Source organism: Salvelinus alpinus, chromosome 17 (genome assembly GCF_045679555.1).
Source record: "Salvelinus alpinus chromosome 17, SLU_Salpinus.1, whole genome shotgun sequence".
Lineage (NCBI taxonomy): Eukaryota > Metazoa > Chordata > Actinopteri > Salmoniformes > Salmonidae > Salvelinus > Salvelinus alpinus.
The window spans coordinates 12,590,154-12,615,436 of NC_092102.1; the positions used below are offsets into that span (position 1 = coordinate 12,590,154).

At 43.4% G+C, this 25,283-nt stretch overlaps 2 protein-coding genes across 7 annotated transcripts in view; both read left to right on the plus strand.

The window, feature by feature from the left end:
* LOC139542144 (cyclic AMP-dependent transcription factor ATF-7-like) overlaps positions 1 to 12,315 on the plus strand; it is a 49,009-nt gene extending 36,694 nt beyond the window's left edge. For 3 of the 5 annotated variants that reach the window (XM_071347232.1, XM_071347229.1, XM_071347230.1), the window contains 8 exons: positions 180 to 356; positions 735 to 922; positions 1,224 to 1,308; positions 1,751 to 1,870; positions 5,346 to 5,489; positions 5,908 to 6,096; positions 6,299 to 6,404; positions 8,407 to 12,315. In XM_071347232.1, coding sequence (XP_071203333.1) covers positions 180 to 356; positions 735 to 922; positions 1,224 to 1,308; positions 1,751 to 1,870; positions 5,346 to 5,489; positions 5,908 to 6,096; positions 6,299 to 6,404; positions 8,407 to 8,675 — 1,278 coding nt within the window. In that variant the 3' untranslated portion in view covers positions 8,676 to 12,315. The remainder of the gene's footprint in view (positions 1 to 179; positions 357 to 734; positions 923 to 1,223; positions 1,309 to 1,750; positions 1,871 to 5,345; positions 5,490 to 5,907; positions 6,097 to 6,298; positions 6,405 to 8,406) is intronic. The other 2 variants (XM_071347231.1, XM_071347233.1) reach the window with 1 other exon arrangement.
* Positions 12,316 to 19,626: 7,311 nt separating this feature from the next.
* LOC139542146 (disco-interacting protein 2 homolog B-A-like) overlaps positions 19,627 to 25,283 on the plus strand; it is a 72,760-nt gene continuing 67,103 nt past the window's right edge. For both annotated transcript variants that reach the window (XM_071347234.1, XM_071347235.1), the window contains exon 1: positions 19,627 to 19,875. In XM_071347234.1, the coding sequence (XP_071203335.1) occupies positions 19,791 to 19,875 (85 nt within the window). In that variant the 5' untranslated portion in view covers positions 19,627 to 19,790. The remainder of the gene's footprint in view (positions 19,876 to 25,283) is intronic.

A 25,283-nucleotide genomic window follows, 5' to 3' on the forward strand; every position in this document is an offset into this window, starting at 1 on the left:
GGTCAGTGGACTAATGGTATTGTTGCGCGCAGAAGACCAGGATCGGAACCCAGTCAGTCACATGAGCAATGGGGTGGAATGGGATTGGAGTCCTGGATCTTCTGAAGGGCTATCTCTCCTGTGCTTTGTAGTGTCTCACAGTCTCCCTCTCCCTCCCTCTCTCCCCCCCTCTCCTCCAGCTCCCTGCCCCGAACAGGGAGGTGGCCCTGGACATGAGCCTGCAGACGCCTTCAGCGGAAGCCGTGAAGGTGAAGGAGGAGACGCCTGTTGAGGTTGACTCCTCCCCACCAGGAAGTCCAGATTCCTTTTCCAGCATGTCAGACAGTAGCAGGGACACCATGGTGAGAAGAGGAAAGGTAGGGGTCAAAACTAAGGGGACATGACTGACCAGCAAACCCATGTTGAATGACCTAATTGGTTAGGATTAGAGTTCTGGGTTGGCATGCCAGTCACGTTCCTTCAGTCACACCCAAAGGTAGGGGACAGGGGAGGGCCAGAGGAACAGGTAGTAAGTAGGTATGAGAGACCAGGATGGGCACTGTGGTTTGTTAATGGGGATCGAATGGATGACAGGATAGAGGAACAACATGCCTGCTGTACTCCTCCTTTAATATGTCTATGTGCTATCAAGGAACAATCCAGAATGCATTGGAAACGAGTCATTATTGACCTCATGCGGACCTCATACTCATCACCCGGTGTTGAACTCAGCATCTTTCCTGTCTTCTCCTCAGGACACTCCCCCAAGGCCAGCGCTGAGTTCGGCCCCCACCCCCACAATCGTGAGGCCGGGCGCCCTCCCGGTGCGGCCCAGACCAGGCTCTCTGCCTCTCCACCTGGGCTTCGACGCCCTGCAGCCCACCATGCCTTCACCCACCTCTGTCATCACACCCACCCCACCATCCAACCGCACCGTATTGGGGTGAGTGACTGGTCCTCTCGCCACAAACCTGGTTCCAGATCTGAAGAGGGCATAAGCAGTTCTGGAACCAAGCTAGTCCTCCGTGGGGCCTGGAGATCCAGTTAAAGATGGCTGTTATATACCGAATCCCACTTCAACCCTTTTTTACAATCCCTACCCCCTAGGCCATTCCTGTAGAACTGAAAGGATTGGATAAGTGTATCCTATATGGTGTAAATTCCACCTAGCCTATCAGAGGGCAAGATGAAGATTTCCAAATTGATTTCCCCCCCACCAGTAACCCTCTACCTCTCTCTTCTAGCTCTCCCACAGGCCACTACCCCATGATGATGCACCTTCCCAACGGGCTCCTCCCTGGACCCATGCAGATACCCTCTGTCATATCTGTAAGTAACCTGCCTTCACCGCTCTGTCCTTCTCTGGCTTGGGACCGGCGGTTGTTGCCAATTCTGATTCAAGTGGAAGCTGACCATTACCTGGAAGCTGGTCCCCCGTAGCTCAGTTGGTAGAGCATGACGCTTGCAATGCCAGTATAGTGCGTTCGATTCTCGGAATGCCCGTATGTAAAATGTTTGCACAGATGACTGGCATTTATTATAATTATTATTACATTACTAACAGAGTAATAACATATCAGTCAGGGAGCCTAGTTTGATCATATAATAATTAAATTGTACGCTTGCACTAGTTGTCTATAATGAGTATTAATTCACATGGAAGAATACATGAGTCACTTTGAAACACTGACAATGAGTAGTGTCTCACTCTGCCAGCATGAGCCCCAACCTTGGTTGTTAAAATGTGTGTGTGTGTACATCCTGTCTCTAGCTGGCCCGGCCCATGCACATGGTGCCCAACATTCCCGGCATCCCTGGTCCTCCTCTGGGAGGTGGCAGCAGCGGCTCCAACTCCCCCTCGGGGTACACCACACACTCGGAGGCCAGGATGGTTAGGAACAGATGCATCTGTCTCTCTGTGTGTCTCTCTCTCTCTGTGTCTCTCTCTCTGTGTCTCTCTCTCTGTGTGTGTCTCTGTCTCTCTGTGTCTTTCTATCTTTCTCTATTAGGGATGCACATTCCTGTCAATTTTGCTGCCAACTAACTGACCCTCATTAACCGCTTAACAAACACTTACATTTGTTCCAAACAGTAAAAATGATGTGACCAACAGAAAATACTATGCAATCATACAAACAGACATTTTTGAAACTATTGAAACAATAGCAAGCAGGGTTTTCCATTAGCGCCGGCTGCGGCTTCAGACACATTTTCCACTTTAAGTAGGCTACTTTCATTTTGCTAGTCCGTCAAGCCCTCTCTCGCCTAGAATGAACCATACGCATCTTCTAGTGATCTATTGATAGGATAGGCACCTGTCAGTCACAAAGTGAGCGATGACAGGGAAACGCAGTCTGCTGTCTGTCCCGCCTCACCGGTACAATTTGTGTGCGCAATGGTTGTTTGCAGTCAAATTTCTTTGCACGGAGGAGGGAGAGAGCATGGTGCTCGTGAATTTGCACCTCCCATGTAATGTAAGTGGTAACGATGAGTCAAAATCCTAATTATTGTTTTCTGGTACATTCATATTTCTTAGGCTTCCTTTCCTAGGATTTTGGGGCTTGCCAGACAGTGACGGTAAAGTGAGTGACTCGTCTCGTCAGCCTACCGAATCGCATTCATTTGACTCCCTAATTTGCATAGGCTACTTTTTGGCGATTATCTGCAGATAAATTATGAAAAGATTAGATGAAGATGGTGAATCATCACTACAGGAACAACAGGTAGTATAGGTAGCCGCATTCTGGTCCAAATATCATAATTAGGTCCCTCACGTAATCCAGGTATTAAAACGGATTTCAACAATATTCTAAAATGTATTTACCTTTTAGTAGGGAATCAACTAAATGTATTGAACAATTATTAATTTGCCCAAGTTTATCATAAGACATGAACAGAATGCATCAGTGATTCGTATTTCCTGCAACTTTCTGAAGAGGCAATGGGAATGTCTGTGTGTAGATGGAAATGTTTCTCAAAAGCCATCTCAATGAAATGCTAACTAAAAAATTAGCCTATGCTTACCTGACAGAATCATGTCATGATTATTTTCATCAATCCAGCAGATATTTGTTTTGCAAACCAAAAACACATAAGGGAGTTGCAAAGTGCCCTACAAAACACCGCTAAACAACATCCTCTTGCTAGGTGCACACTTGAATAAAAGGGTAACTACACCCAAAAATATACATTTCTCCTGATGGGGATTAAGCATTGTTGTTTGCCCTTACCTAAGGAAATATTTGTGGGGCTCTATGCAACGCCCTTAAACAATTCCCTTAGGTAAGGGAAAAGTATTCCTTAAGGGAAACACTTAAGATGTTTTATGCAACCGGGCGCTCAATTTGAACATTTTCACTTAATTTAAGGGGGAAATTCGCCTTAATATGTTTGCGACTGACTTCAAGTTAAGGAAACTGTAATGGAAAAGATGAGTCATATTTATTTAAGATGTTTTATCCAACCGGACCCTGCAGCTCTCCGTGTCTGACAGGTTCCGCTCAAACTAGGCTTTTTAATGCGCGCGGTGCCCGTGTGATAATTAAGATGCATGACAAACTAATGAAAATACACACGTGCCAATTTAATTCCACTCAGTTATGCAAATTAACCTATAGACCTGTAGGCTCTCTGTCCCCATTGGTCTCCCCCTTTGGGTGCACCACACACTCGGAAACCAAAATGGTGAGATCTATCTCTATTTCTGGCGCTCTCTTGCTCTTTCTCACTCACCTTCTCGCTCTCTGGTTCTCCCCCCCTTCCCCCCCGTTCTCTATGTATGTACAGTTGAAGTCATAAGTTTACATACACCTTAGCCAAATACATTTAAACTCAGTTTTTCACAATTACCGACATTTAATCCTAGTAAAAATTCACTGTCTTAGGTCAGTTAGGATCACCACTTTATTTTAAGAATGTGAAATGCCAGAATAATAGTAGAGAGAAGGATTTACTTCAGCTTTTATTTCTTTCATCACATTCCCAAAGCGTCAGAAGTTTACATACACTCAATGAGTATTTGGTAGCATTGCCTTTAAATTGTTTAACTTGGGTCAAACGTTTCGAGTAGCCTTCCACAAGTCTCCCACAATAAGTTGGGTGAATTTTGGCCCATTCCTCCTGACAAAGCTGGTGTAACTGAGTCAGGTTTGTATGCCTCCTTGCTCGCACACGCTTTTTCAGTTCTGCCTACAAATTTTCTATAGGATTGAGGTCAGGGCTTTGCGATGGCCACTCCAATACCTTGACTTTGTTGTCCTTAAGCCATTTTGCCACAACTTTGGAAGTATGCTTGGGGTCATTGTCCATTTGGAAGACCCATTTACGACCAAGCTTTAAGTTCTTGACTGATGTCTTGAGATGTTGCTTCAATATATCCACATAATTTTCATGCCTCATGATGCCATCTATTTTGTGAAGTGCACCAGTCCCTCCTGCAGCATAGCACCCCCACAACATGATGCTGCCACCCCCGTGCTTCACGGTTGGGATGGTGTTCTTCGGCTTGCAAGCCTCCCCCTTTTTCCTCCAAACTTAACGATGGTCATTTTGGCCAAACAGTTCTATTTTTGTTTCATCAGACCAGAGGATATTTCTCCAAAAAGTACGATCTTTGTCCCCATGTGCAGTTGAAAACTGTAGTCTGGCTTTTTTATGGCGGTTTTGGAGCAGTGGCTTCTTCCTTGCTGAGCGGCCTTTCAGGTTATGTCGATATAGGACTCGTTTTACTGTGGATATAGATACTTGGGAATTGCTCCCAAGGATGAACCAGACTTGTGGATGTCTACAATTGTTTTTCTGAGGTCTTGGCTGATTTCTTTTGATTTTCCCATGATGTCAAGCAAAGAGGCACTGAGTTTGAAGGTAGGCCTTGAAATACATCCACAGGTACACCTCCAATTGACTCAAATGATGTCAATTAGCCTATCAGAAGCTTCTAAAGCCATAACATCCTTTTCTGGAAATTTCCAAGCTGTTTAAAGGCACAGTCAACTTAGTGTATGTGAACTTCTAACCCACTGGAATTGGGATACAATGAATTATAAGTGAAATAATCTGTCTGTAAACAATTGTTGGAAAAACGACTTGCCGAAGTCGGTTAGTGGTTGAAAAATGAGTTTTAATGACTCCAACCTAAGTGTATGTAAACTTCCAACTTCAACTGTATCTATGTATCTATCTCCCTCCGTTGCTCTTTAGCCTTCCGTCCCTCTTTCTATCTCTGTTTGTTCGTCACGTGACTGAGATGGCATAGTCCATAAGCAATTGTGATAACATAAAGGAACACGTGTTTGTGTTTTTTTTGTGTATGTGTATTTTGTGTGTTTTTAATGTTAAAATGGTCCTGGTTGTCCTGTCTCCTGTAGAGGCTGAAGGCAGCGCTGGCCCAGCAGAGTTCAGGAGGTCATGGTATGGGAGGTATGGCCGGCAGCCCCATGCACCCCCAGAGGATGGAACAGAGCCAGTTACTGGTGCAGCACCCCGACGCACCCTCCCCAGCACAGCCACAGGTAGGACGACGTGGAGACATGGACACACTCTTACTCCCTCAAGCACTCACGCACGCACATGCATGTTCATTGTAAAGAATACACATGGAGGCTTTACTCTCTGGCAATCAGGGTTGGGGTCAATCCATTCAGAAAGTAAATTGACATTTCAGTGTACTTCCTGAATTGACTGGAATTGAAATGGATTTGACCCCAACCCTGGTGGCAGTAGAATATTATCAAAATCCTCTTGACTTGAATCTTCATGACCTGTCGTTCGTTGACATCAGTAGAAGGGCAGGGGCATTATAATTTAGGCACTGAAAGACAATTTTGTATCAGTCTTGTTTTAGGTGTTGACAATCTGACTCAAACTCTCACTCTCTCCCACCTCACTCTCTCTCCATTTCCACCACGCCCTCGCCCCCTTTCCCTCCAGGTGTCTCCGGCTCAGCCTACTGGTGGTCGGCGGCGGCGTGCGGCGGAGGACGACCCGGACGACCGACGACAGCGTTTCCTGGAGAGGAACCGGGCGGCCGCCTCGCGCTGCCGACAGAAACGCAAAGTCTGGGTCAACTCCCTGGAGAAGAAGGCAGAGGAGCTCGTCTCCATGAACGTCTCGCTGGCGGTGTGTGTGATGGTTTTCAAAGCCGCACTGTACTTCGGTCTCATCTCTCCTTTTCTCCGAACCACTTACTCATTGAAACATTTCAACCAGTTTGAAAATAGAAGATATTCGGTCCTCTTCTGGCTGTACTGGGTAGAGACAGAGTATTGACTCATTGTGTTACACAACAGCATTGACTCATTGTGTTACTGTGTTTCTTCAGAATGAAGTGTCTCTCCTGAGGAATGAGGTGGCTCATCTCAAACAGCTACTGCTGGCTCACAAGGACTGCCCTGTCACCAATCTACAGAAGAAGATTGCCTACATGGGTGAGCCTGCTAGCTAGCAGCATCTAGAAAACTCATGGAAAACTCTAATATGTACTTTTGTAATATTATCTTATGTTGTTCTTGTCTATAACTATTCTGTTGGATGGGGAGCGTCGTTGCACAGCTATTTTTAGGTCTCTCGAGAGATGTTCGATCCGGTTCAAACCTGGACTCTGGCTGGGCCACTCAAGGACATTCAGAGACTTGTCCCGAAGACCCTCTTGCGTTGTTTTGGCTTTGTGCTTAGGGTCGTTGTCCTGTTGGAAGGTTAACCTCCTCCCCAGTCTGAGGTCCTGAGCGCTCTGGAGCAGGTTTTCATCAAGGATCTCTCTATACTTTGCTCCGTTCATCTTTCCCTTGATCCTGACTAGTCGCCCAGTCCCTGCCACTGAAAAACATCCCCACAGCATGATGCTGCCACCACCATGCTTCACTGTAGGGATGGTGCCAGATTTCCTCCAGACGTGACGCTTGGTATTCAGGCCAAAGAGTTCAATCTTGGTTTCGTCAGACCAGAGAATATTGTTTCTCATGGTCTGAAAGTCCTTTAGGTGCCTTTTGGCAAACTCCAAGCGGGCTGTCATGTGTATTTTACTGAGGAGTGGCTTTCGTCTGGCCACTCTACCATAAAAGCCTGTTTGGTGGAGTGCTGCAGAGATGGTTGTCCTTCTGGAATGTTCTCCCATCTCTGCAGAGGAACTCTGGAGCTCTGTCAGAGTGAATATCGGGTTCTTGGTCACCTCCCTGACCAAGGCCCTTCTTCCCCGATTGCTCAGTTTGGCCAGGTGCCAGCTCTAGGAAGAGTCTTGGTGGTTCCAGACTTCTTCCATTTAAGAATGACGGAGGCCACTGAGTTCTTGGGGACCTTCAATGTTGCAGCAATTTTTTAGTACCCTTCCCCAGATCTGTGCCTCGACACAATCCTGTCTTGGAGCTCTACAGACAATTCAACTGTGGGAATTGTCAACTGTGGGACCTTATATAGACAGGTGTGTGCCTTTTCAAATCATGTCAAATCAATTGAATTTACCACAGGTGGACTCCAATCAAGTTGTAGAAACATCTCAGGGATGATCAATGGAAGCAGGATACACCTGAGCTCAATTTCGAGTCTCATGGCAAAGGGTCGTGAATACTTATGTAAATAAAAAATAATCTAAAAACCTGTTTTTGCTTTGTCATTATGGGGTATTGTGTGTGTAGATTAATGAGGAAACAAATGTATTTGATCCATTTTAGAGGCTGTAACAACAAAATGTGGGAAAACGGAAGGAGTCTGAATGCACTGTATACTAAATCTCTTAATTTATAGGGGATAGTGGTTGAAATAGCTGATTGTGGTTTCTGGTAGCTCGGTTCCTTCTACCCTGTAGAGCAGGGATGGGCAACTGGTGGCCCGCGGATCAATTCTCTCTTTTTCGGGGGGGAACTCATTTGGGGTCTCAATTTACTCTAGAATAGTAGAATACACAAGGTGGAGTTTCAAAATTTGGTTGTGCATCAGCAGTTTTTCTCTTATTTTGTCAGTCAGTCAAGTAGCCCATAAAATGTGTTAGCTGGCCACTAGACTTACCAATCTATCTAAACTTTTAGTAATCATGGTCGAATTACCGACCGTGGGGCCCCCATTGATTTTGTTATTCACTCACTCCGATATCATATTAAAAACAGCAAACATTTCAATCCACCCTGTGCCAAAATCTATAGTATTGCAAGAAATTAGCTCTTAAACTGCACATTTTTCTCTCCGCCCCATTACAATTGCATAAAATGTGTTAGAAAATTGCTAGGTTTTCTCTGCCGAATGGCAAAATGTGTAGAATTGCAGCAAACCCAAAATTATTTCGCTTAGGGCCCCCAAAAGGCTAGGGCCGGCTATGGATGTGGGTACACAAATTATATTTTTTTTGTTTTTTGTGGCCTCCAAAGTTGCCCATCTCTGAAGAGTCACTCTGGTAAGCCCATCCCTGTAACACGTTGTTCTTGTGTCTTTGTTTTACAGGAGAGGATAGTCCTATGAGAGACATGTCGGAGCCCACCGGCTCCCCAGCCCCTGTCATCCAACACAGCTCCCTGCCCAGCCCCTCTCCTTCCTCGGGCCCCAACGGCATGGGTGCCCGGGCGGCTGCCGAGGCCATGGCCATGTCCGTACTGGCTGGGATGGGTCAACACCAGCAGAGGAGAGGAGAAAGGGATGGAGGGAGAGACGGGAGGGATGGTCCCTCCTCCCACGTCATCATGGCCACACAGTCGCACCACTCTGCCAGATGATGAGTGTATCACACATCACGGCCCGGGACTCTACGGCACTCACCACCAGACACCACCCCACACGGGCAGGAGGAGAGTGGAGGAGATAGTAAAAATATATATATATATACATATAAAAAATATAAAAAATAACTCCTCTCTTCTCAGGTGACCAGAAGAGTAGGAAGAAAACATTGTCTTACATCAGATGGCGTGACAGTTCCGCCTCCGAGCAATGCGTAGGAGTGACGCGACCTGACGTAAGACAATGGGAGGAGGAGGGACACCCGAAGAAATAATCTCTTCCTACTAAAATGAAACAAACTCCTCCTCCTCTTTCCCCCTGCTGTGGTTGCCATTTTGTGTCAGCCATTTTGTCTCAGGCCTGGAGCCTTGCAGGAGCTCAGCAACAACAGCCTTCTGGGAATGGACTGGGACAATAAGAGAGAAAGAGCTTCCTGTTCTGTTCACTATGCCATAGACAACATACAGGGGCTGGCCTCCACACCCCTCCACACCCCCCCCCCCCCAATCAGCCTACAACCCTCTTGTCTCGCCCTCAAGCACTTATGAACTTCACTGAACTGTAGGACTGCATAGCATCTTCCTGAGGGTGGTAATGGTCGTTGTGATAAACTCATCACTCAGACTTTAATTAACAAATACAGGTAACACACGGTCAAACACACACAATGCACGCGCACATACTAGACATACATATACACTCAACGTAAACATTGCATTGATTCACATTTGTTGTTGATCACGTGAGATACCAAAACACTGAGCACTGCAGGGGTCCATATTATTGTAACAAGGGATTGTGGCCTTGCTCTCCTGCACATGTTGACATGTTTTATTCACACACATGAAGATGATTGACGCTCCGAATCCAAAGATGCATTGTTGTTTTTATACTTTCGTTGTCAAGATGGTCGGATCCAATATTTTACATTTTGTCTGTTTTCCTGAATCCCTAGTAGCTTTGTAAGTGGTTTCATTGTGAGCATCTGTGTCAGTCGTTCACAAAAAGTGGACCTCATTTATAGCCCTTTATGATACGTTTTATAAACCGTGTGTGTTTTTATGTATAGCAGAAAATATAAATTTGTTGTTTCAGTATCTGATACACTAAGATCCGGTTTGGTAGCATGTGACTTTTTTTAAATTTTATTAGCATTTTAGTTGTGTTCCTGTGCAGCTTTCTTTACGTTAACGGCACATTATTTGCAGCTTGGGCCATAGCGAACCAAATTGTGTCTTTGGTTGTCACTGAAGCCGTGTGACAGAAACAGAAAGCTAAAAGTCATTTTTAACTGACTTATACACTTATTATACACAGACATTTTTTCCGGACTACTTCCCCTCTCCTCTGTAACCATTTCCTTTTTCCCATGCAATTTTTGTATGTATTAGTTTCTCAACGTATGCCATTACCATCTTTTATGAAATCTTAGCTGGCAGAAAGCTTTTCTTCTAATGGTTGTATGGCTGTCTATCTGGCCTTTCTCTTGTCTTTTTTTCTCACTTTCTCTGAGTGGTACTGTAGTAGTTCATCTTTGCTGCTTTCTGGAGTGGAATGTGCTGCGCTTTAGTCTCTCTAGGTCGTGTTCATTAGGCACCAAACGGAACAAAATGGACTGAAACGATGAGGAACTACCTGGACCTGTCCAATAAGAAATGCTTATTTTTGTTTGCCGTTACAAAACGTTCTGGAATGTTTTCTGTTGGGCGCCCTAATGAACAGGACCGTTGCTGCTCTTATGAATGACTATCCAAAACAAAGCTGTGTTCCCCTGTAACGCTTGTGTGTCTACAAACGGCACTGACACGTGAACGAACATGTAACAGAACTGTTATACTATGGATCAGCACTCACTCAGTGACAGCTCCATCTCTGCTCAACACACACACACACACACACACACACAATGTGTTCGAAAACAATTTTGCCTTAAAGAATCACTTTCGTGCCTCCGAAATCCCCTTCAAAGATTATTGGGTTGCATGATAAAACATATAATGGTTCTGCCTTAGGAAAAAATATATATAATTGTCTCAGAAGTTGAAAGCCATTCACAAGGAGTAACAATAGATTCATTTATTTTATATGCTGATTGTATAGAAGATGCCTTCAAAAATCAGGAGTAAAATGGCACCACACTTCACCACTGCAGTCACCACACTTCACTGTTGTGTGATACTAATGCTGCCATCTAGTGGAGTATGAGGAACTTCACCTTCTCACAAGGATGGGAATTGGACATGGACCTTGAGGGAAATTCTTTCAGAACTCCTGTGGCAGTCTGGGAACAGTTTCAATTCTTCAGGGATCCCCCTTTTATGAACAAAGTTTTAGACATTTTGTTTTAGAAAAACAACTCCTAAACAAGGGATAATCTTGTTTTGCATTTGTATGTAACTTCCCCCACAATCCATCTGAAAATGTATGTAACAATTTGCAGGTTATATTACCGCAGAAGTAACTAGAGTTTCAGTCAAAAAAACATAAGGACATGTCTAAAGGCACTTAAATATGCAGGTTTATCATTCATGATTTGTGTTTTCTTTTGTTTGTGTTTGTATATACTTTGGTTTAATTTGAATACTTTCAGTGACAAAAGTTGGCTATTTCTTTTGTCTTGATAATGTATATTATACATAATGGGCTTGTTTCTTGGATCCAGATTTAGCCTGGTTCTAAACTTAAAGGCATGTTCAACGGACATTCGCAATTGAAAGTATTTAGTCCAATAAGGATTGCTACTCAGTAACTATTTGACACATCTCACAAATGACTGAACTACTTTGTTCTACAATAGTAACCAGGGCTCTGGTCAAAAGTAGTGCACTATATAGGGAATAGGGTGTGATTTGGGATGCTGCCCAACAATGACAATCCCAATGGTGACCCTGTATGGCATTGTGTAGTACTCTGAGCTGGCGCTATAGTTGGCTAGCTGTCCCTTATTAATAGACGATTGTTGATATGAAATGGTAAAACAAACAAAAAAAACTTTATTTAGCTTTCATGTTAGTTGATATTGTCATTGGCACTTTGTTTCTTCTCATTTTTGTTTTTGATATTTTCTTTATTGCGTGCTATTGTCATCAGGACTATATACAAATACGCTGGCATAATAAACACTTCTATTATATATTTTTGTGTTGTAATGAGATATAGAAATTAATTTGTTTTAGAACATCGATTTCTTTACCTATCTAAAAGACTTTTAATGTAACCCAACTGTTTGTATCAGCCGGACTGCGCCGGAACCATAGAGTTAAAATCATGATTCTAATTCGATGGCTGGAACTCTGCTCTGTCTGGACTGCCCATAACTCACAAACCAACTAAGTTATTGTTGCATTGGTTTCATGGAAATCAATGTTTTTTTATTATAAATATTAACTGTTGTTGTGAACAAGTAACATAATTATATAAGAAAAAATAACAATTTTACGTATGAGAAGACATTGTGAAAGTTGCTATTAGTTATTTGAATTGTTAATTCGCACAGAATTGAACTGATAATTTCTGAAATTGTTCTTTATTGTACTGTACTATATGAATATATTTACTTTTCCATGCATGTCCAAGTGGAACAACTATGAACACTTACAGTGCTGCGGATTTAATTAAACAAAAGAACCTAATGGATATCAACTGTTTCTAAATAATTTGATTCAGACAATTTCACACAATAGATCTCATTCTGTCTGTTTTACATGGTCACTTCATAGGTCACTGCAGAATTCAGCAATCAATCTCTGTACTAAAGATCTTTGTCCAACTAATAATGTGCAATCTGTGCTGTATCTTATCTTGTGATCACCATCCATACATACATACATGCATGCCAGTGTTGCAACATGTAACAGCATCAGATATTTACTGAGGAAAATAATGATAGAGCCAATAGTCAACATCGGGGATAAGTGAAAAATGGGGACACACAGTACCAGTCGAAAGTTTGGACACACTTACTCATTCAAGGGTTTTTCTTTATTTTTTACTATTTTCTACATTGTAGAATAATAGTGAAGACATCAACTATGAATGAACACATATGGAATCATATAGTAACCAAAAATTGTTAAACAAATCAAAATATATTTTAGATTCTTCAAAGTAGCCACCCCACGCATTCTCTCAATTAGCTTCATGAGGAATGCTTTTCCAACAGTCTTGAAATAGTTCTTACTTATACTGAGCACTTGTTGGCTGCTTTTCCTTCACTCTGCGGTCCAACTCATCCCAAACCATCTCATTTGGGTTGGGGTCAGGTGATTGTGGAGGCCAGGTCATCTGATACAGCACTCCATCACTCTTTATTGGTCAAATAGCCCTTACACAGCCTGGAGGTGTGTTTTGGGTCATTGTCCTGTTGGAAAAACAAATTATAATCCCACTAAGCACAAACCAGATGGGATGGCATATCGCTGCAAAATGGTGTGGTAGCCATGCTGGTTAAGTGTGCCTTGAATTCTAAATAAAGCAGACAGTGTCACCAGCAAAGCACCATCACACTCCCATGCTTCAGTATGGGAACCACACATGCAGAGATTATAACAGAACATGGCCAAGATGTTCAAATGTTCATAGATGACCAGCAGGGTCAAATAATGATAATCACAGTGGATGTCGAGGGTGCAACAGGTCAGCACCTCAGGAGTAAATGTCAGTTGGCTTTTCATAGCCGATCATTCAGAGTATCTCTAACGCTCCTGCTGTCTCTAGAGAGTTGGAAACAGGTCTGGGACAGGTAGCATGTCCGGTGAACAGGTCAGGGTTCCATAACCGCAGGCAGAACAGTTGAAACTGGAGCAGCAGCACGGCCAGGTGGACTGGAGACAGCAAGGAGTCATCAGGCCAGGTAGTCCTGAGAGGCATGGTCCTAGGGCTCAGGTCCTCCGAGAGAGAAAGAAAGAGAGAGCATAATTAAATTCACACAGGACATTGGATAAGACAGGAGAAATACTCCAGATATAACAGACTGACCCTAGCGCCCCGACACAAAGTACTGCAGCATAAATACTGGAGGCTGAGACAGGAGGGGTCAGAAGACACTGTGGCCCCATCCAACGATACCCCCAGGACAGGGCCAAACAGGAAGGATATAACCCCACCCACTTTGCCAAAGCACAGCCCCCACAACACTAGAGGGATATCTTCAACCACCAACTTACCATCCTGAGACAAGGCCGAGTATAGCCCACAAAGATCTTTGCCACGGCACAACCCAAGGAGGGGCGCCAACCCAGACAGGAAGATCACGTCAGTGACTCAACCCACTCAAGTGACGCACCCCTCCTAGAGACGGCATGGAAGAGCACCAGTAAGCCAGTGACTCAGCCCCTGTAATAGGGTTAGAGGCAGAGAATCCCAGTGGAGAGGGGGGAACCGGCCAGGCAGAGGCAGCAAGGGCGGTTCGTTGCTCCAGTGCCTTTCCGTTCACCTTCACACTCCTGGGCCAGACTACACTCAATCATAGGAGATGAGTCTTCAATAAAGACTTAAAGGTTGAGACCGAGTCTGCGTCTCTCACATGGGTAGGCAGACCATTCCATAAAAATGGAGCGCTATAGGAGAAAGCCCTGCCTCCAGCTGTTTGCTTAGATATTCTAGGGACAGTTAGGCCTGCGTCTTGTGACTGTAGCGTATGTGTAGGTATGTACGGCAGGACCAAATCGGAAAGATGGGTAGTAGCAAGCCCATGTAATGCTTTGTAGGTTAGAGGTAAAACCTTGAAAGCAGCCCTTGCCTTAACAGGAAGCCAGTGTAGAGAGGCTAGCACTGGAGTAATATGATACATTTATTTGATTCAAGTCAAGATTCTAGCAGCCGTGTTTAGCACTAACTGAAGTTTATTTAGTGCTTTATCCGGGTAGCCGGAAAGTAGAGCATTGCAGTAGTCTAACCTAGAAGTGACAAAAGCATGGATACATTTTTCTGCATCATTTTTTGACAGAAAGTTTGATTTTTGCAATGTTACGTAGATGGAAAAAAAGCTGTCCTCGAAACAGTCTTGATATATTCGTCAGAAGAGAGATCAGGGTCCAGAGTAACGCGGAGGTCCTTCACAGTTTTATTTGAGAGGACTGTACAACCATCAAGATGAATTGTCAGATTCAACAGAAGATCTCTTTGTTTCTTGGGACCTAGAACAATTTTGGGGCTTCACCATGTTTCATCGAAATGTACAGCTGTGTGTCAACCGCATAGCAGTGAAAATTATTATGTTTCTGAATGACATCACCAAGAGGTAAAATACATAGTGAAAACAATAGTGGTCCTAAAATGTAACCCTGAGGAACACAAATGTCCAGTTAATTTGTCAGAGGACAAACCATCCACAGAGACAAACTGATATCTTTCCAGGGCCTCCCGGGTGGCGCAGTGGTCTAAGGCACTGCATCGCAGTGCTAGCTGTGCTTCCCGGGCGCAGCCGGCCTCGACCGGGAGGCCCATGGGGCGGCGCACAATTGGCCCAACGTCGTCCGGGTTAGGGAGGGTTTGGCCGGCAGGGATATCCCTGTCTCATCGTAAGTTGGGAAAAAATGGGATGATCGAGCAGGAGTGAGGGCTCTTTGATACTGCACGGTACTGTCTTTCCAAGCTAGTCGGAAGACTTCCAGTTTGGTGTGGCACCATTTCCGTTCCAATTTTCTGGAAGCTTGCTTCAGAGCTTGGGTATTTTCTGTATACCAGGGAGCTAGTTTCTTATGACAATTTATTTTTGTTTTTAGGGGTATGACTGCATCTAGGGTATTGCGCAAGGTTAAATTGAGTTCCTCAGTTAGGTGGTTAACTGATTTTTTGTACTCTGACGTCCTTGGGTAGGTGGAGGGAGTCTGGAAGGGCCTCTAGGAATCTTTGGGTTTGTCTGAGAATTTATAGCACAACTTTTGATGATCCTCGGTTGGGGTCTGAGCAGATTATTTGTTGCGATTGCAAACAAAATAAAATGGTGGTCCGATAGTCCAGGATTATGAGGGAAAAAAACATTAAGATCCACAACATTTATTCCATGGGACAAAACTAGGTCCAGAGTATGACTGTGGCAGTGAGTAGGTCCGGAGACATGTTGGACAAAACCCACTGAGTCAATGACGGCTCCGAAAGCCTTTTGGAGTGGGTCTGTGGACTTTTCCATGTGAATGTTAAGGGGGGGGGTAAAGTCAAATTTGCTATCATAAATATTAGCAACACCTTTGCGGGATGCACGGGGATATGGTCACTGAAGGAGGTGAGGCCTCATTTAACACAGTAAATTCATCAGGCTGTCACGATCGTCGTATGGTGAAAGAGAGGAGGACCAAGGCGCAGCGTGATATGAACACATATTTAATAAACGAAGAACACTGACAAACTATACAAAACAACAAACGACCGTGAAGCTATATAAACAATAAGTGCAGACACAAGCAACTTACACATAGACAATCACCCACGAACTACCTAATGAATATGGCTGCCTAAATATGGTTCCCAATCAGAGACAACGATAGACAGCTGTCTCTAATTGAGAACCAATCTAGGCAACCATAGACATACATACACCTAGACTAGACACTTTAACCAATTAAACCACAGCACTCATAAACATACAAAAAAACCTAGACAATACAAAACACATACATCCCCCATGTCACACCCTGACCTAACTAAAATAATAAAGAAAACAAAGATAACTAAGGCCAGGGCGTGACACAGGCTTAAGCCATGTTTCAGTCAGGCCAATCACATCAAGATTATGATCAGTGATTAGTTAATTGACTATAACTGCCTTGGAAGTGAAGGATCTAACATTAAGTAGCCCTATTTTGAGATGTGAGGTATTACAATCTCTTTCAATAATGGCAGGAATGGAGGTCTTTAGTCCAGTGAGATTGCTAAAGCGAACACCGCCATGTTAAGTTTTGCCCAACCTAGGTCGAGGCACAGACACGGTCTCAATGGCGATAGCTGAGCTGAATACACTGACTGTGCTAGTGGCAGACTCCACTAAGCTGGCAGGCTGGCTAACAGCCTGCTACCTGGCCTGCACCCTATTTCATTGTGGAGCTAGAGCCCTGTCTATGTCCATGGATAAGATGAGAGCACCCCTCCAGCTAGGATGGAGTCCTTCAGTCCTCAACAAGCCAGGCTTGGTCCTGTTTGTGGTTGAGTCCCAGAAAGAGGACCAATTATCTACAAATTCTATCTTTTGGGAGGGACAGAAAACAGTTTTCAACCAGCGATTGAGTTGTGATACTCTGCTTTAGAGCTCATCACTCCCCGTAACTGGGAGGGGCCGGAGACAATTACTCGATGCCGACACATCTTTCTAGCTGATTTACACGCTGAAGCTATGTTGCGCTTGGTGACCTCTGACTGTTTCAACCTAACAATCGTTGGTGCCGACGTGGATAACAATACCCCTATACGCCCTTAACGTCGGTATCCCTGCCCCCTGGTAAACAGTGTATGGTCGCTGGATGATTCTTTTTAAGTCTAATACTGAGGGTAATGTAGTCGCCAATGACTAGGGTTTTCAATTTGTCAGAGCTAATGGTGGGAGGCTCAGACCCCGTAACGGGAGGAGTAGAGACCAGAGAAGGCTCGGCCTCTGACTCCGACTCGCTGCTTAATGGGGAGAACCGGTTGAACGTTTCTATCGGCTGAATGAGCGACATCGGTTGAGCATTCCAACAGCATTTCCCTCCAGAAGCCATGAGAAAGTTGTCCGGCTGCGGGGACTGTGCGGGGGGTTTATACTACTATCTGTACTTACTGGTGGCGCAGGCGCTGTTTCATCCTTTCCTACACTGAAATTACCCTTGCCTAACGATTGCGTCTGAAACTGGGCTTGCAGCACAGCTATCCTCGCCGTAAGGCGATCGTTCTCCTGTATATTATGAGTACAGCGACTGCAATTAGAAGGCATCATGTTAATGTTACTACTTAGAGTGAAACTACTACTTAGAGCGTCCGGAGTGAAAAAGTTGAATGAAAAAAAGTCGAGGGAGGGAAAAACTTATAAAGTTGATGGTTTTTGCTACCGCACAAGTTCTTGAAATGTTCCGGATTGACTGACCTTCATGTCTTAAGGTAATGATGGACTGTCGTTTCTCTTTGCTTATTTCAGCTGTTCTTGCCATATTATGGACTTGGTCTTTTATCAAATAGGGCTATCTTCTGTATACCAACCCTACCTTGTCACAACAACTGATTGGCTCAAACGCATTAAGATGGAAAGAAATTCCACAAATTAACTTAACAAGGCACACCTGTTAATTGAAATGCATTCCAGGTGACTACCTCATGTAGCTGGTTGGTTTTGGCTACTACATGATTCCATATGTGTTATGTCATAGTTTGATGTCTTCACTATTATTCTACAGTGTAGAAAATAGTAAAAAGAAAGAAAAAGAAAGTGTATCCAAACTTTTGAATGGGAGTGTATATCAGGGGTTTTCCTGGCTCAAAAACAGGCTAAGGTGGTAACTGCATGATCCGTCATTGTGCCATTCAGCCTTCACCGCCACCTGACTCTGGCCCTCCCAAATTAACCTCAATGTAGTACATTTTTGCAATTTTTTTGGTGGCTCTGGAAATCAACAACGTGGCCACCTTAAAATGTTTCTTTCTATTCTGGTTAGAGCCAGTTTGCGCTGTTCTGTGAAGGGAGTAGTACACAGCGTTGTATGAGATCTTCAGTTTCTTGGCAATTTCTTGCATGGAATAGCCTTCATTTCTCAGAACAAGAATATACTGATGAGTTTCAGAAGAAATTTTGAGCCTGTACTCGAACCCACAAATGCTGATGCTCCAGATACTCAACTAGTCTAATGAAGGACAGTTTTATTGCTTCTTTAAATCAGGACCACAGTTTTCAACTGTGCTAACATAATTGCAAAAGGGTTCTCTAATGATCAATTGGCCTTTTAAAATAATAAACTTGGATTAGCTAACACAACGTGCCATTGGAACACAGGAGTGATGGTTGCTGATAATGGGCCCCTGTACCCTTATGTAGATTTTCCATAAAAAATCTGCCGTTTCCAGCTACAAGAGTCATTTACAACATTAACAATGTCTACACTGTATTTCTGATCAATTTGATGTTATTTTAATGGACAAAAAAATTGCTTTTCTTTCAAAAACAAGAACATTTCTAAGTGACCCCAAACTTTTGAATGGTAGTGTATATAATAGGTGGTTTCAGAGGAAAGTCCATAAAATGGTCAGAGACTCCAGTCACCCAAGTCATAGACTGTTTTCTTTGCTACCGTATGGCAAGCGGTACCAGAGCGCCAAGTCTAGGACCAAAAGGCTTCTACCAACCAAGCCATAAGATTGCTGAACAACTAATCAAATGGCCACCGGACTATTTACATTGAACCCCCCCGTACTCGCTGTTTATCTATGCATAGTCACTTCACCTATCTACATGTACAAATTACCTCAACTAACCTGTACCCCTGCAGACTGACTCAGTACCGGTACCCCCTGTATATTGCCCCATTATTGTTATGTTATTGTGTTACTTTTTATTATTTTTTACTTTTAGTTTATTTGGTAAATATTTTCTTAACTCTTCTTGACCTGCACTGTTGGTTAAGGACTTGTAAGTAAGCATTTCACGGTAAGGTCTACACTTGTTGTATTTGGAGCATGTGACAAATATAGTTTGATTTGATTTGTAAATCTTATACAGTCTATGATTCACACAGATAATTATTTGACATGGTATGCCACATGTCAGGTCATCTGGTGTCATACAAATGAAGTTAAATTAAACTGTACATTTACAATTCTACTTTAATGCTAATTTAGGACTCACTATCAAATTAGCATATAGTAATCCATTGTACACAGTTGTACTATCTCTAGAGCACCACAAGAGGGAGCACAAGCTGTATGACTCGATCTATATATCCTGTTTTGGGTGCAGCCTGTCCGCCAGTATGTGAGAGATCACGTGACTGCTCATTGCCATTGGTGAGCTCTCCCCATTATGGCGGAGAATGGATTGTCTCTTCTATTCAAAATCATGTTTTCTGTCTTGATGCTGGTATTTTAACCCAGAATAGATTTCGTTTTACTTAAAGCACACTTCGTTTTACTTAAAGCACACTTCGTTTTAAGTCATGGCAGACCGTGGCGTGGATTTCTCTGGTATACCGAAAGAGCTTCGAGACCATTTGGCAGAGTTGGAATTGGAGCTATCGGAAGGTAAGGAGGGTGACGAGGGGATGAGGCTAGCAAGCTAGAGTAGTGAATTCAAATTCACCCCATGTAGTTACGTTAGATAGATAGACACCAGTTGCGGCTATCAAATTAGCGCTATGTATTATGTATCTCTTTGAGTATACAAGGCAAATTGCAACATTTGAGTATATTATAGCCATACACAATCGTGTTCTGCCAATGTCTGGCCAGCTAGCAACCCTTTTCTGCTAGCATTGCATTGACAGACAGCAGAAAGAGAATGGCTCAACCCCTGTGGTCATGGGCTCTCTAGTCTGTGACTGTCTCGCACTTGTCTAGGTTCAATCTAGGTTCAATCATTTCATAGCTATTTTATATGTAAAGCCACTGATTCATCTGTAAATAACTATGCAGATAAATACTAATACTATTTCGGTTGTGATTTAATGTCAAAGCCAAACTTGTCAGAATCATCTGGCTATGACAGCTTGGTTTTAGCCAAAGCCTTTGTCTTTAGCAATCATGGATCTTCTTGACCATCAGTTCAGGGTTGGCGTCAATAACCAGTAAGTCAGTGGATTTAGTAGTGTAATGTTGGGTTTTCAGTTGGTTAATTCTGCATTGCACAACCTGCGACTCAATGTGTGGGTTTGTGACTGGAAGAATTGGAGATGACTAACTACAACAGCCATTGAAATGAAACATGAGTACTGATACTCATCACGTATCATAAATGCACCTGTAGCCAGTCTAGGCTATATTATGTTGGTATGACAACCTCATAGCATATGACAGGATGTGACATCATACGGTCCTCTGCATGGCTTGACCAGATAGGGTAACCTTTGGACACCAATGACATTTAGGCTTCATTGTTTGCTGAGGCACACTCAATATTAACTTGAGCTGTGTGTTTGTCGGGGTGGGGATGTGTGTGTGTGTGTGTGCACACATGTGGCACATGCCCATCCCCCTCCCATCTCAAACAGCTGCAACCCCGGGGTATGACAGAATGGTGTTAAACATTTAATTCAACGGAATCGGTACTGTACTAAACGACCAGTTGATTGAAGAAGGGCCTGATTATGGTGGTGTGCTGCAACTTCTAATGGTCACACCCATATTGATCAGGCCACACCGCACGCACCAAACGGGAGGAAGAATGGCTCGCACCGGTTTAGGGTAATGTGTCATTCGGTACAAACTGCCACGCGACATAGGAAACGTTGAACCGAACTGAACGCAGCCCTGGTCTCCTCCTCCCTGACACCAGGGAAACATTCAGAAGGCAGGTGTTGTGGAACGTTACCAATAGAAATGTCCTGAATATAGTTGGCATGACGCCTTATTCTACACGTCAGAGAAACAAGTTTGTTCCACGTAACATTCTATCTGCACGTTACACAATGTTGTGCCCTGCTCAACGTGCCCCTGGGGTCTGTTCAGGAGGGTGCAACGTTTCAGAATGTTTACATGTAAATATAAGCCATTGAGTAGTACAACAGATATGAATGTCGGTCAGGTAGAGGGTTGGACGCGTGTCTGCAACGTTCAATCCGACCGTTACACGTCACTGAAAACATCCCTGGGCTGAATGCATTCAGCTGGAGAAGCTTGCTCGCTCCATCACCTAACCAACTGATTTATGGATTGTGATTGATCATTAGGAAAGAAAGCCCTTCAGATCATGTAATAAAGGAGTGATAACATGGTAATAAAGTGGAAAGTAGAGACTAGATGTCATTAGCATGTTTCACATGAATCATTCCATCCAGACTCTTTTTAGATGCAGCCCCTTGAATGACCACCCTAGCCCAGATTCAGTAGGCTAGCCTGTGTGACACACACCACTCCTGTGACTGTAGCTAATCTATGCTGGAGTGTGCTTCAAGGGACAAGCGTCTGAAAAAGAGTGACATACACAACCATATTTTGTCCCCTGCCTGCCCTGCTCATAACAAACACCACCACAGAATCGAGTCAGAGCGGAAATGCCTGTTGTTGGGTTGCTTAGATGAGAACAGAGGCAAGCCAAGTGGCCTCTTAAATAACAATCCAGTTCTCTGTGTGTGTGTGTGTGTGTGTGTGTGTGTGTGTGTGTGTGTGTGTGTGTGTGTGTGTGTGTGTGTGTGTGTGTGTGTGTGTGTGTGTGTGTGTGTGTGTGTGTGTGTGTGTGTGTGTGTGTGTGTGTGTGTGTGTGTGAGCAAAGCCCCCAGTGATCAGTGAGGACACAATGCGCTTCATTCAGCTGGTCACGGCCATGGTGGCATTTAGTAGGCCATTCAACTAAGTTGTGTCCCAATTGTCACCCTATTCCCTTTATAGTGCACTACTTTTGACCTGGGTAGTGCACTGTATAGGGAATAGGGTGCCATTTGGGATGCAAATTTTGCGTGCTGCAGTAGAAATGAGCTGCTCTTATACAAAGGGAGGGGAGGGGTCGGACATAGTTCGGAGGATGATGTACTGTAGTGTACTGTGTGTGTTCAAAGCCCCCCGTGTTGTTGTGTTAGCGTTCAGCCAGGAGTGACTAGACGTGACTCACCTGTCCTCGGTAACTAACTGCTGTTTCTCCTCATTGATAGAGAAATGTCCGTCCGTCCTTAAAGTTTACAGAAGCATTTGGCTATTTTCTGCTTTCAGAGGTATTTGCTTTCGTCAGCAAGGGTTCACTGAGTTTACTTATGAATGATAGATTATTCGGGGGGTTTTTGATATTTGAATTTGTTTTTTGCCGGTTGCTGCTTTCATATTGTTCGATAGGAAACCGTTTTAAAAATGTTTTCCTCTCTTGATTGTTTTCTGGAACATAATGTGGCATGAGTGCCTGTGTGTGGGTGTGTGCATCGGCGTGTATACAGTATGATGAGCTCCTGTCCTACGTACTTACTGACTTTGCCTGCTACTGTGGCCAGTGTGTGATTGGGAGTCCAGATTATTGCCAGTTGCTTCCTATCTAGGCCAGCCAGCCATTTGTGCCCTATCTGAGTCATTTATCCAGTGGGTCAGGCAGCACAGCAGAGGAACAGCATCTAAAAAGGCCCAGTCTGAGAAATAAGGGTATCCGCAGCAGCACAGTGCTGTGCTACACTGTTATCCAGCCGTTAGTGGCAGCCAGCAGACCTATAGGTTCAAGTAAGTAGGCCTATTTGCTTTTCTTTCAAAAGCTTTGAGCTGTGTTCGATTTGAGCTCGCCCTGGCGCAAGGTAACCAACAGAATAGTCCCAAAAGTGCATACAAACCTTGCCCAAAGCTTAAAATATTTGAAATAAATGTAATCCTATTTGAACTCCAGTGATATCTGATGCTATCATCCACCAACTGCACCCATTAGTGACAGCACTGTAGATAGGAGATGATGGAGAACAAGAATAAGGCAGATCCTTCAAGGTCCAATGCAGCCATTTTTATCTCAATGTCAAATAATTTCTGGGTAACAATTGTTTTCAATTAAAGTGGTCAAATTGAAACAAAAATAGCTTCTTAGCAAAGAGCAATTTCTCAAGCAAGGATTTTGATGGACTCTCTGGGAGTGTTCTGAGTGGGGAGGGAAAAACTGAACTAGCTGTTATTGGCAGAGAGGTTTGGATCTCATTCTTATTGGTCTAAAAAGGGAAATTCCACAGTAACGGAATTGTGCTGAGACTCAGAATGTTCCCTTAAAATGTATGCCAAACAAAAACCATTGATTACAAAGTTAAACAAACCAGACAACTCTATGCAGAAGGACAACTTTTAGTAATTTGCTGGTTGTGGGTGTGTCCACTTTTTCCAATAACTCTGTGCTCTGATTTGATATTCAAAGATGTCTGCAGAGACAATGGGGTGTCATCTATGACATGGCACCTTGACCTTGAAAATGTATTTTGGTGATTGAACTACAGTAAGTGAAGTGGATTTACATTGTGGGTCCCTGATCTGTACTACACAGAAATGCATAATTATGGAAATGAATGTCATTCTCTTCATGGTGATGTATCCTAAATAGGTACACAAAATATGCAGCATCCACCTTGCATATTTGGATATGCTTCACACTGGCTATTATTTTAATGACCTCTGCTCCCAAACACGACCAAATTAGGTTTGTCCTGACCGGACTAAATCTGAACCAATCATAGACGTCTATGTTTCACAAGTTTGGACGGAAGAGTAGAGTATAGTACAATACAGTACATTATAGTGTACTCAACTCTAGTGTGTTCTACTGTGTACTTTTCTGTACTGTACTATACTCTACTGTGCTGTCCAAACTTGTCAACCCAACTGTTGTGTGACTACTATGATTTCCCGTTATAGCCAATTGATTTGATAGTGGATTTTCCCGTTTTAATCACTTAATAACTCATGAATAAAACTGATTTCAGTTTAAAAAAACACCGCCTTAGACCGCTGCACCACTTGGGAACCCCACTCGGGAGTGTTTAACATTATTTTTTAATGACTACCTGTCACGTTCTGACCTTAGTTCCTTTTTTATGTCTTTATTTTAGTTTGGTCAGGGCGTGAGTTGGGGTGGGCATTCTGTTGTTTTTCTATGTTTTGTTCTATACGTTATATTTCTATGTGTTTGGCCTAGTATGGTTCTCAATCAGAGGCAGGTGTCGATCGTTGTCTCTGATTGAGAATCATACTTAGGTAGCCTGTTTTCCCACTATGGGTTGTGGGTAGTTGTTTTCCGTTTCAGTGTTTGTTTCGGTTTTCATTTTTATTCTCTTGTTCTTTTTGTATTTTGTATTCATTCTCATTAAAAGATATTATGGATATGTACCACGCTGCATTTTGGTACTCCTCTCCTTCCACCAATGAAAGTTGTTACACTACCCTCACGTATACAATTATCTGTAAGGTCCTTCAGTCGAGCAGTGAATTTCAAACACAGATTCGACCACAAAGACCAGGGAGGTTTTCCAATGCCTCGCAAAGAAGGGCACCTATTAGTAGATGGGTATAAATAAAAAAGCAGACATTGAATATACCTTTGAGCATGGTGAAGTTATTCATTACACTTTGGATGGTGTATCAATACTCCCATTCACTACAAAGATACAGGCGTCCTTCCTAACTCGGTTGCCGGAGAGGAAGGAAACAGCTCAGAGATTTCACCATGAGGCCAATGGTGACATAAACAATTACAAAGTTGAATGGCTGTGATAGGAGAAAACTGATGGACCAACAACCGAATGAAAAGAAGGAAGCCTGCACAGATAAAAAATATTCAAAAACATGCATCCTGTTTGCAACAAGGTACTAAAGTAATACTGCAAAAATGTGGCAAAGCAATTACCCTTTTGTCCTGAATACAAAGTGTTATGTTTGGGGAAAATGCAACACATGAGTATCACTCTCCATATTGTCAAGCATAGTGGTGGCTGCCTCATGTTATGGGTATGCTTGTAATCATTAAGGACTGGGGAGTGTTTCAGAATTAA